At 40.4% G+C, this 12,645-nt stretch overlaps 1 protein-coding gene across 2 annotated transcripts in view; it reads left to right on the plus strand.

Moving 5' to 3' along the window:
• Nucleotides 1-12,645, plus strand: part of EPG5 (ectopic P-granules 5 autophagy tethering factor) — a 108,712-nt gene that overhangs the window by 38,631 nt on the left and 57,436 nt on the right. For both annotated transcript variants that reach the window (XM_066352816.1, XM_066352817.1), the window contains exons 15-20: nt 135-254; nt 1,216-1,475; nt 9,441-9,581; nt 10,389-10,533; nt 10,756-10,953; nt 11,699-11,809. In XM_066352816.1, coding sequence (XP_066208913.1) covers nt 135-254; nt 1,216-1,475; nt 9,441-9,581; nt 10,389-10,533; nt 10,756-10,953; nt 11,699-11,809 — 975 coding nt within the window. The remainder of the gene's footprint in view (nt 1-134; nt 255-1,215; nt 1,476-9,440; nt 9,582-10,388; nt 10,534-10,755; nt 10,954-11,698; nt 11,810-12,645) is intronic.

Below are 12,645 nucleotides of genomic sequence, written 5' to 3' on the forward strand. Positions count from 1 at the left end.
AGAGGATGTGATTTTTGGAAAATTTAGCTTTGAATTCAAGTTTCTTTTTCACTATACTGCCTAGTCTTTTGGTTCAAAGGTATATATGTAAGAAAATCAAGATTACGGATTTGCGATTGATTTTCTTTTAATAGGGTACCCTTCATCTGGATCAAGCAGTACATGCTGAAGTGGCGTTAGTGATTCTTGAAGCATATCAGAAATACCTCACACAGAAGCCGTATGCTGGGCTTCTTTCTGAAAGTATGAAGCAGGTATTTCCTTCTTTTATGTATTGAGAACATACATCTTTGTTATAAGTAGCCTGGGTGGATTAGTTCCAGTATTTACCCTATGGTTGGATAAAGATTTTTATTTAAGGGGTAGCCTACATATGGCTTTTTTTTTTTCTTTACAGAGACAGAGAGAGAGAGAGAGAGAGAGAGAGAGAGAAAGACAGGGACAGACAGACAGGAATGGAGAGATGAGAAGCATCAATCATTAGTTTTTCGTTGCGCGTTGCAACACCTTAGTTGTTCATTGATTGCTTTCTCATATGTGTCTTGACTGTGGGCCTTTAGCAGACTGAGAAACCCCTTGCTTGAGCCAGCGACCTTGGGTCCACCCTAGTGAGCTTTTGCTTAAACCAGATGAGCCCGTGTTCAAGCTGGCGACCTTAGGGTCTTGAACCTGGGTCCTCCGCATCCCAGTCCAATGCTCTATCCACTGCGCCACCGCCTGGTCAGGCACATATGACTATTTTAATACCATGGGATTTGAATTCAGCTACAGTGGTTTGCTGGAGCTAACACTGGCTCAGGAAAACTGACTGTGACATTTTCAGGAACACTGCAAACCAGGTTAACCTATTAGTAGCTTGAAATTGACCATGATGGGAGTTTTTTAAACCGTTAAAATTGGCAAATGCTATGAATGAGCTTCCCCCACTTCAGCTGGTTGTTAAACTTATTTACAAGCATGCCATTTGTTGCATAATAACTTTTATTATTGTTTGGCTTGAGTTGACTCAGATCAAGTTCACAAAATGACTACCAAGTAAGCAGAAATGATCACTTTGAGAAATTGCTTTAATATAGTGTCACAAACACAGAATACCAGTGAGTAATATGCCCTCTCTTTTGAGGGCATTGTTGATCACAAAAAGAGATAGGTAGGTGAGCTTACTGATTTAACGTGTGTGTGAATAATGTGTTTTAAAATAAATAATTGTTTTAGGTTTCATATTTGGCCAGTATTGTTCGATATGGAGAGACACCTGAGACTTCCTTTAACCAATGGGCCTGGAACTTGATCTTGAGGTTAAAACTGCACAAAAATGATTATGGAATACAGCAGAATTGTCCAACTGTTCCCTTCTCCAGCACTGTGCCTGACATGACAGAGTCACCCACGTTCCATCCTCTCCTGAAGGCTGTCAAAGCGGGCATGCCCATCGGCTGTTACCTGGCCTTAGCTATGACGACGGTCGGCCACAGGTACAGTGTGAGGGCTGAGACTCGAGGCTTGCTGAACTTCGTAGTTAGTGATTCTGGAATCTCCCCTTTCACATCCCAAGGTCCGAGGCCTCCATCAAACCTGTCTAGGAGTAGTCAGGGCCAGATTGTAAGCCCTGATTAATAGCTTATCAAGGGGGAATGCTGCCTGAATTCATATAAGACACATTTGTATCAGAAAGTCACCATGTTACGTTATAAAGAGAGTTGTATGTGTCACCCAGAGTGAAATGTGTATGTCAGCCGTGATTCATGTTGGTGAATGGAGGTGATCAGGTACATCAATAGGGACAATTTCTGTATAGATTTGAAGGCCAGGTAAAAGGATAGAATTGATCTGCTGGGAAGAGGGAGATGTTATGTAGGCCTTTTGGAAGGCACTGTACCATGTTTCCAGTAGCTCTGGTGTCATTCATAGCTTTCTGTATCTCAGGTCCTTATCTTTAAAATGGTAATATTCGTTTTGGACATTATGAGGCTTTAGTGAGTTATAATACATTTAACCCAATACTTAGAGCAGTATCTGGCATGTGAATTCTTTGAATGTCAAATCTAAGCTTGTTTTATGATTTCTCTAATTTAAAAAAAATTTATTTAGAAAATTAACTTTTTTTTATTTTATTAAATTTAATGCAGTGACATTGATAAATCAGGGTACATACGTTGAGAGAAAACATCTCCAGATTATTTTGACATTTGATTGTGCTGTATACCCCTCCCCCAAAGTCAAATTGTCTCCCGTCACCTTCTATCTGGTTTTCTTTGTGCCCCTCCCCTCCCTACCCCCTCTCTCTCCTTCCTCGCCCCCTCCCCCTCCCCCACATTCTTGTTCTTGTTCATGTCTCTGAGTCTCATTTTTATGTCCCATCTATATATGGATTCTTATAGTTCTTAGTTTTTTTCTGATTTACTTATTTCACTCCGTATAATGTTATCAAGGTCCATCGATGTTATTGTAAATGATCTGATGTCATCATTTCTTATGGCTGAGTAGTATTCCATAGTATATATGTACCAAAGCTTTTTAATCCACTCGTCCTCTGACGGACACTTGGGCTGTTTCCAGATCTTCGCTATTGTGAACAATGCTGCCACAAACATGGGGGTGCATTTCTCCGTTTGGAGCCGTTCTATGGTGTTCTTGGGGTATATTCCTAAAAGTGGGATAGCTGGGTCAAAAGGCAGTTCGATTTTCAGTTTTTTGAGGAATCTCCATACTGTTTTCCACAGTGGCTGCACCAGTCTGCATTCCCACCAGCAGTGCAGGAGGGTTCCCTTTTCTCCACATCCTCGCCAGCACTTATTCTGTGTTGTTTTGTTGATGAGTGCCATTCTGGCTGGTGTGAGGTGACATCTCATTGTGGTTTTAATTTGCATTTCTCTAATGATTAGTGATGTTGAGCATTTTTTCATATGCCTATTGACCATCTGTATGTCCTCTTTGGAGAAGTGTCTATTCATTTCTTTTTCCCATTTTTTGATTGGATTGTTTGTCTTCCTGGTGTTGAGATTTACAAGTTCTTTATAAATTTTTGGTTATTAATCCCTTATCAGACGTATTGTCAAATATGTTCTCCCATTGTGTAGTTTGTCTTTTTATTCTGTTCTTAATTGTCTTTAGCTGTGCAACAGCTTTTTAGTTTGATGTAGTCCCATTTGTTTATCTTGTCTTTTATTTCACTTCCTCGTGGAGATAAATCAGCAAATATATTGCTCTGAGAGATGTCGGAGAGCTTACTGCCTATGTTTTCTTCTAAGATGCTTATGGTTTCACGGCCTACATTTAAGTCTTTTATCCATTTTGAGTTTATTTTTGTGAGTGGTGTAAGCTGGTCATCTAGTTTCATTTTTTTTGCAGGTAGCTGTCCAATTTTCCCAACACCATTTGTTAAAGAGGCTGTCTTTACTCCATTGTATTTCCTTACCTCCTTTGTCAAATATCAGTTGTCTATAGAGCTGTGTGTTTATTTCTGGGTTCTCTGTTCTGTTCCATTGATCTATATGCCTGTTCTTATGCCAGTACCAGGCTGTTTTGAGTACAATGGCCTTGTAGTATAACCTGATATCAGGAAGTGTGATACCTCCCACTTTATTCTTCTTTTTTAAGATTGCTGAGGCTATTCATGTTCTTTTTTGGTTCCATATAAATTTTTGGAATATGTGATCTATATCTTTGAAGAATGTCATTGGTATTTTAATCAGTATTGCATTGAATTTATAGATTGCTGTGGGTAATATAGACATTTTAATGATGTTTATTCTTCCTAATCATGGGCACGGTATATGCTTCCACTTGTTTGTATCTTCCTTGATTTCTTTTATCAATGCTTTGTAATTTTCCGAGTACAAGTCTTTAGTCTCCTTGGATAAGTTGACTCCTAGGTACTTTATTTTTTTGGTTGTAATAGTGAAGGGGATTGTTTCCTTAATTTCTCTTTCTGACTGTTCATTGTTGGCGTATAAAAATGCCTCTGATTTCTGAGTATTGATTTTATATCCTGCCACTTTGCTGAATTTATTTATCAGGTCCAATAGTTTTTTGACTGAGACTTTAGGGTTTTCTATATACAATATCACATCATCTGCAAATAATGATAGTTTTACTTCTTCTTTTCCAACTTGAATGCCTTTTATTTATTCTTCTTGTCTGATTGCTGTGGCTAGGACTTCCAGGACTATGTTAAATAGGAGTGGTGAAAGGGGGCACCCCTGCCTTGTTCCTGATCTTAAGGGGATTGCTTTTAATTTTTTCCCATTGGGTATAATGTTGGCTGTGGGTTTCTTATAGATGGCTTTTATCATGTTGAGGTATGTTCCCTGTATTCCCACTTTGCTGAGAGTTTGGATCATGAATGGGTGCTGGATTTTATCAAATGCTTTCTCTGCATCTATTGAAATTATCATATGGTTTTTCTCCTTCTTTTTGTTTATATGATGAATCACATTGATTGATTTACGAATATTGTACCAGCCTTGCCTCCCCAGAATAAATCCCACTTGATCATGGTGTATGATTTTTTCCATATATTGTTGGATCCGGTTTGCTAATATTTTGTTGAGGATTTTAGCATCTATATTCATCAGAGATATTGGCCTATAATTTTCTTTTTTTGTGTTGTCTTTGCTTGGTTTTAAAATCAGAATTATGCTCACCTCATAAAAGGAGTTTGGAAGTCTTCCTTCCTCTTGAATTTTTTGAAATAGCTTGAGAAGGATAGGAGTTAGTTCTTCTTTGAATATTTGGTAGAATTCAGTTGTGAAGCCATCAGGCCTCGGACTTTTCTTTGTTGGGAGTTTTCTGATAACTGTTTCGATCTCATTTGGTGTAATCAGTCTGTTTAGGTTTTCTGATTCTTCCAGATTGATTTTTGGAAGATTGTATGTTTCAAGAAATTTGTCCATTTCATCTAGGTTGTCTAGTTTTTCGCATACAGTTCTTCATAGTATTTTCTTACAATATTTTGTATTTCTGTTGTGTCAGTTGTTATTTCTCCACTCTCATTTCTAGTTTTATTTGAGTCCTCTCTTTTTCTTGGTGATTCTAGTTAAAGGTTCATCAATCTTGTTTACCTTTTCAAAGAACCAGCTCCTAGTTTCATTGATCCTCTGTATTGTTTTTTTAGCTTCTATGTCATTTATTTCTGCTCTGATCTTTATTATTTCCTTCCTTCTACTACATTTGGGCTTTACTTGCTGTCTTTTTCTAATTCTTTTAGATGCAGGGTTAAGTTGTTTATTTGAGCTTTTTCTAGCTCTTAAAGTGTGCCTGTAGTGCTATGAACTTCCCTCTCAGTACTGCTTTTGCTGTGTCCCATAAATTATGAGTTGTTGTATGCTCGTTGTCATTCATTTCTAGGAATTTTTTTATTTCTTCTTTGATCTCATTCTTAATCCATTCGTTATTTAACAGCCTGCTATTTAGTTTCCATGTGTTTGAGAATTTTTGAGCTTTTCTGTTGTGGTTCATTTCTAGTTTCATGCTGTTGTGATCGGAGAAAGTGCTTGATATGATTTCAATCTTCTTAAATTTGTTGAGACCGCTTTTGTGCCCTAACATGTGGTCTATCCTAGAGAATGTACCATGAGCACTTGAAAAGAATGTATATTCTGCTGCTTTAGGGTAAAAGGTTCTGAAGATATCTATTAAATCGAGTTGATCTAGTGTGTCCAATAAGTCTGCTGTTTCTTTGTTAATTTTCTTTCTTGAGGATCTATCTAGTGATGTTAGTGGGGTATTGAAATCCCCTACTATTATAGTATTGCTGTTGATATCACCCTTTAAATCCATCAAAGTCTGCTTTATATATTTAGGTGCTCCTATATTAGGTGCATAGATATTTATAATAGTTGTATCTTCCTGTTGGATTGCTCCCTTTATCATTATGTAGTGGTCTTCTTTATCTCTTACTATATCCTTTGTTTTAAAGTCCAATTTGTCTGATATAAGTATTGCTACCCCAGCTTTTTTTTCATTTCCATTTGCATGAAATGTTTTTTTCCATCCTTTTACCTTCAATCTATGTGTATCTTTAGTTTTAAGGTGTGTCTCTTATAGACAGCATATGTACAGGTTCTGTTTTCTTATCCACGCAGCTACTCTATGTCTTTTGATTGGATCACTTAATCTATTTACATTTAAGGTTATTATTGATATGTAGTTGTTTATTGCCATTTTATTCTTTAAAGCTGTATTCCTTTTTTGCTATATTTTTTTCCCACTTTGATCTGTTTACAACAGGCCCCTTAACATTTCCTGCAGCATTGGTTTGGTTGTAATGAATTCCTTGAGTTGTTTTTTGTCTGGGAAGCTTTTTATTTCTCTTTCGATTTTAAACGATAGCCTTGTTGGATAAAGTAGTCTTGGTTGTAGATTCTTGTTCTGCATTACTTTGAATATTTCTTGCCATTCCCTTCTGGCCTCAAGTGTTTCTGTTGAGAAGTCGGATATCATCCTAATGGGGGCTCCTTTGTAGGTGATAGCTTTTTTTTCTCTTGCAGCTTTTAATATTTTCTCTTTATCGCTTAGCTTTGGTATTTTAATTATGATGTGTCTTGGTGTAGATTTCTTTGAGTTTCTCTTTAATAGAGTCCTCTGTGCTTCTTGTACTTGTGAGAGTTTCTCCTGCATTAATTTAGGGAAGTTTTCAGCTATGATATGATTGAACAAAGTCTCTATCCCTTATTCTTTTTCTTCTTCTTCAGGAACCCCTATGATGCGGATGTTATTTCTCTTCATGTTGTCACAGAGCTTTCTAAGAGTTTCCTCAGACTTTTTCAGTCTCTTTTCTTTTTTCTTCTCTGCTTTCATGCCTTCATTCCAGTTGTCCTCCAACTCACTGATTCGATCCTCAGCTCTGTCTATCCTGTTTTTAATTCCTTCCATTGTGGTCTTCATTTCTGATATTGTATTTGTCATCTTCATCTGATTGTTTTTAATACTTGCTATTTCTTTATTTAGGTGTTCATAATGACCATCCATTGTTGTTCTGAGATCCCTAAGCATCCTTACAATCATTATTTTGAACTCCGCATCTGGAAGTTGATTATTTCCATATCACTCAGTTCATCTCCTGAAGATTTCTCTTGTGGTTTCATTTGGATTGCACTTTTTTGTCTTCTCATTGTCTGTTTTTGGGTGTTTTGTTTGTAGAGTTGGTTGAGTCTAGGCTTGGTGTTGTCTGCCTCCAGTTTTCAGTTGTGTTATTTCTAGGTCTTCTTGGGTTGGTATCAGCTATTATTTGTAATCCACTTTCGGGTTTGGGCAGCTTTGAAGTCTTGATTTGTTTGTTTTCTTAAAAGGTGATAGTCTTGTTTACTGATCTCAGCAGGGAGCTTCCTTGAAACTGTATCCAGGAATGCCATGGGTGTAACCTGAGACTCTGAAGGCCTCTTCCACCAACTAATCTCTCTGGGGGCAGGGTGTTTTCTCAGCTTCAGTAGGGGGAGGTATATCTCAGATCTCCATGGAGACCTGGGTTACTGCCCCTCCTCTCCACTTCTTGTTTTCAGCTGTGTCTTGTTGCGCTGATTGGAGCTGGAGAGATGTCTGGAGATCTCTGATCTGGAAGCAATTCAGTACTGTTTTTTGGAGAAGGATCAGTCCCTTCCCCAGCTATGGCTGCCTCCAGCACAGATGAGTCAGCTTTTTTTAGATCGTCTCCTACATTCCTTAGCCCCTTACAGTCTGTCTCTCTCTCTTTCCTTTCCACTTGGGAGATAAGCTGGTCTTTTCAACACACCTCGTTCCCTGGTCGCCAGGTAAGTGGCTGTGAGCAGTATTTACTGCTCTTTTCCCTGGAGTGAGATCCGCTCTGGGCTCTCAGCCTCACCCCCCCCCCCCCCCGTTCCTGTAAGCAGGGGAGATTCAGGTGCTCCTTACCAGGTTTGTTGTGGCTTCTTCTTTGCTCCTTGGTTTTTGAGAGCTGTTCTTGTAGTCCAGAGTTGGTTTTTCATGCTGATTTTTCCTAAATTGATTTGTATTCCAGTTTGGTGGTGAGACCTGGGTGTTTGTGTGTCCGCCTACTCCACTGCCATCTTCAGGTCTCCTAGAAAATTAACTTTTAACAAGGTGACATTGATCAATAAAAGTACATAGGTTTCAGGTGAATATTACTATAGCATTAAAACTGTTGACTATGTTGTATACCCATCACCCAAAGTCAAATCATTTTCTATCACCTTATATTTATCCCTCTTTACACCCTTCCCCCCACTCCTTTCCCCCTATTTCTCTAATTTTTTGTGTCCATTTTGGGACTGTAGCTCTTTATTGATTGATATGGCTACAGGTACTTGTTTAGTGCTAATTACTGAATTCTGAACTGGAGTGGGGTTAAAGAAAAGGGTTTTTCTTTGGGGCTAAACCCTAGTGTAAATGTCTATCATGATCATCTGGGATGTATGTATACTAGAACTAACTTAAGGCAGTTTTATAAATTGGCTTGAGGTTTGGGGTAGAGTATTCAGGGACATATGTTATACATGAATATAACATCATAGACAGTTCAGAGGACAGTAGTGAAAATTACTCAGAATCTTTCTCACCTAATAAAGCTTTTTTGGGGGGTTATTTTTATGCAGCGCTTTTCCTTGTGTCTTTTTTAGAGCTATAATATATGTCACTGCAGCACACTGAGCACTTTGGTGTAACATCATTCCTGTGTTTACCCTTCTGAGTAACTCTTTTTTTCACTAGTAATCATAGTCAGAAATTTAAACTTTTATGTCTTTTTTCCAGTATTGTTACAGCAGAAGTATTTTTCCATGTTGCTTTTGGCTATGATATGCATTATTTTAAAATCAATAATATTCCTGTTGAGTGGATTTTTCTAATATTTACATGTCATTTTGGCCCTGAGTTTGCAATTATAAGTAATTCTGGAAGGTGCATTTTTAAATGGGTTATCTCTCTTTTTTATTTCTGTATTTGAAGTTTTTTCTTAAGGATAGATCCTCTGGAATAAAAAAAAGTCAATCTTTTATGCAAAATTGGTTTAACAAGACTTTTGCCAGAGTATACTGTCAGACTGAGCTCAGCTTTAAATCTTCTCTTTGCTGTAAATAACTTGTGGGGCCACCGGACAATAAGTGCCCTTGACTTTTATAAGAATCCCTCCTTGAGAAACAAAGTTGGGTTTTGTTCCAAGCACTCTGGACTAGAAATCTGTAAACCTGGGTTTTCATTTTGACCCTATATCAGGAAATTTTTTGAATTCGGGCACAATACTTCACCTTTCTCATCTATAAAATGAAAATATAGATGAATTTTTGAGTGCCTTTGAACTTCCAGGGTTCTGATTCTAATATTTCTATGTGAGGTTTGGGCATGTAGGAATGTGTTGGAGACCTAAGATGATCCTGACAGCGTTCAGGCTGACAGCTCAGTGGAGGAACAGCTTTTAAGAACTGGCTACCTTGCATGCTCACTGCCTTTTTCTTTCTCTGTAGCATTGAGAAGTTCTGTGCAGAAGGTATCCCGCTGCTGGGAATTCTGGTCCAGTCAAGGCATTTGAGAACAGTGGTCCATGTCCTGGATAAGATTCTGCCTTTGTTCTACCCTTGCCAGTATTACCTTCTGAAGAATGAGCAGTAAGTAGGGAATAGCTGAGCCGGTGCAAATGACTCGTCTCTGTTTTCTGTGTGCTGTCACTTTCCATACATGGGTGAGCAAAGCAGGTTGGGCATCTTCTTCAGAAACGTAGGAAGCTGTCACATCCTCAGGATGCAGTTACTAGTTTGAAGGACCTTGAAGGAAAACAACGGTGCTATGAGAGAGGGTAATGGCCTTAATGCATTTTAGGTGGTAGAGGTGTCAGGAAGTGTTCTCCGAGGAGGAGACACTGCAGAAGAGGCATGAGGGATGAGTAGGGTTTGCCAGGTTGGGTGCGGGAGTGTTTGGGGCAGAAAACCCAGCAGAAGCAAAGGCCCTGTGAGAGATGGGTGCCCAGTACCCAGAACTGAAGATGCTGCCATGACTTCTTTGTGGGGTATCCCCCAAAGTTCCTTGTACCCACCTGTGTGCAGTAGACACCCAAGAAAAGATTTCAGAATGGTTTTATAAATGTCTCTGCTTTTGTTAGTGGAAGTGGGAAGTGGAGAGGGGATACAGGGGCGCTTCTGGGTGCTTTTCCTCAGACACTCCTTAATTTGCACCTGTTTGTCTGTCTTGGGTCTGTTTGCTACACTTCTCCATGTAGATAGAATTCCTTTTAACCTGCATGAACTTCGAAAACTTTATTCTTCTGAAATTCCTGAAGATTTATCAGAATTCCTAAGTAGAGCTTTGGTTTAAAACTGGGACCACTTTCATACTTTTTCTATCTTCTCATAAATAATCAGTGGAAATTCTGTTGACTTTGATTGGAAGATAAAGTGTGTCATCCTGTGTGTTGGCAGGTTTTTGTCACACCTCCTTCTCTTCCTACACTTGGACACTGGCGTCCCTCAGGGTGTCACGCAGCAAGTCACCCACAAGGTGGCACAGCATCTGACCGGAGCCAGCCATGGGGACAACGTGAAGCTTCTCAACAGCATGATCCAGGTCAGGGCCTAATAAGCCCGCAGTACACCCTTGCCCACTTCCTGGCCCGAGACCGCTGTGGCCAGGACTCCTACACGGTCATTTCAGAGCACTTGGCATAGTACTTTTGGCCAAGAAAGTCAGCAGATTTGGGTTTTGGCATGGAGGTAGATAATATTTTGTTAGTGTTTTAAAAATGGAAGGTTGGTTACCTTTCGCCTCACCTGAACCTTTTCTCCGTAGGCACACATATCTGTAAGCACTCAGCCCAACGAAGTGGGCCCCACGGCCGTATTGGAGTTCTGGGTTCAGGCTCTAATCAGCCAGCATCTTTGGTACCGAGAACAACCCATCCTCTTCCTTATGGACCACTTGTGTAAAACAGCTTTTCAGCTGATGCAGGAGGACTGTGTGCAGAAATTACTCTACCAGCAACATAAGGTAAATCTGTTAGAGGATTTATTTCTCAGTCATCAGCTAGACGTTAGCCCTCTAAGAAGCTTCCCCTCAAAACACCATCCTCGACCCGACTGTTATGGCCACTGAGTAAGCTATGTGTGTGTGTGTGTGTGTGTGTGTGTGTGTGTGTGTCAGATGGAGAGAGGGACAAATAGGGATAGACAAACAGGAAGAGAGAGAGATGAGAAGCATCAATTCTTTGTTGTGGCACCTTAGTTGTTCATTGATTGCTTTCTCATATGTGCCTTGACCGTGGGCCTTCAGCAGACCAAGTAACCCCTTGCTCAAGCTAGTGACCTTGGGCTCAAGCTGGTGAGCTTTGCTCAAACCTGATGAGCCCGTGCTCAAGCTGGCGACCTCAGGGTCTCAAACCTGGGTCCTCCGCATCCCAGTCCGGCGGCTCCCAGTCCGATGCTCTATCCACTGCGCCACCGCCTGGTCAGGCTGAATAAGCTTTTTTTAAAGCTTGCATTAATGGTGTCTTATCTTAGTAGCCATAGTCCATTAGCTCAGATCCCATAAAGCCAAAGGAATCCCCCACCCACTTACATTTGGCTGTAATACACTGCCTGGGATCTGTTGCTGCTGGTGGACCAATTAATTATTAAAATCTGTGTCTTACCAGAGTCTTCCATTGTAGTAAAATAATTGCTAAAATTCCTGAAAAGATCATTGATAAGTTCTTTTTAAATCCCCCCTCTCTGCTCCACATCCTGTCCCTGTGTAGAATGCTTTGGGTTACCACTGTGACCGGAGTCTGCTCTCATCCTTGGTGAGCTGGATTGTGGCAGGCAACATCACGCCTTCCTTTGTGGAGGGCCTGGCCACGCCCACTCAGGTAGGAGCCCTCACAGGACCATTTGTTATCTCAGTGAACTTTAATATTGATACCATCCTTACTAGTCCATTATTAATAGCCTGGCATAACTGGCATTTATTTAGCACTCACTGGGAGAATTCTTTTTCAGTTCATCCTTGCAGAAGCCCTCTGCTGAGCTTGCACTGTTGCTCTTTCTGTTTCACGGAGGGGTTAGCTGTGTTTCATGGCATTAGTGGCTGGCTCGGGTTCAGATAGCTCGTGATCAGACCCGGTCTGCCTCACTGCACAGCCTGCCCGGCCCCATAGCAGAGCGGCAAAGAGGAGACAGTGGAGCCAGAGGCTTCTGCCATGTGCTAGCACTGTGCCTCTGGCAGCTTGCTTACCTCTTTGTCCTCAGTTTCCTCAACTGGCAAAAGGAAATCATGATTGCAGCAACATGTAAAGCATTAGAGTAGTGCTTAGCGTATAGTGCTCACTGGGTGTTGGCTGTTACTGTTGTCATTATTACCCCCTCTCAGACTTCATGTTGAATTACATCAATTTTATAATTAAACCAGCATTAACACATTTCAACCTCCTGTCCCAGTCCATCTCCTGCTTATGCCTCTTGTGACCTAACTGAAGTCAACTCCTTGCTGTACAACTCCTAGCTGATTCTCTTACCAGGCATGCTTTCCCTTCTGTCTCCGCTGAGAGCCTCCCCTGCTATCCCTGCCTCCCTGCCCCGCCCTCCCTCCTCTGGCTTCCCATTGCACTTTACCCCGAATCAGCAGTCGCTACTTCTTACTTCACGTTTTGGTTGCTTATATGTTAGTCTTGTCTCCTAACAGATGGAAAACTTCTTAAGGGCAGAG

The sequence above is a fragment of the Saccopteryx leptura genome, chromosome 11 (assembly GCF_036850995.1).
Source record: "Saccopteryx leptura isolate mSacLep1 chromosome 11, mSacLep1_pri_phased_curated, whole genome shotgun sequence".
In the NCBI taxonomy this organism is placed as follows: Eukaryota; Metazoa; Chordata; class Mammalia; order Chiroptera; family Emballonuridae; genus Saccopteryx; species Saccopteryx leptura.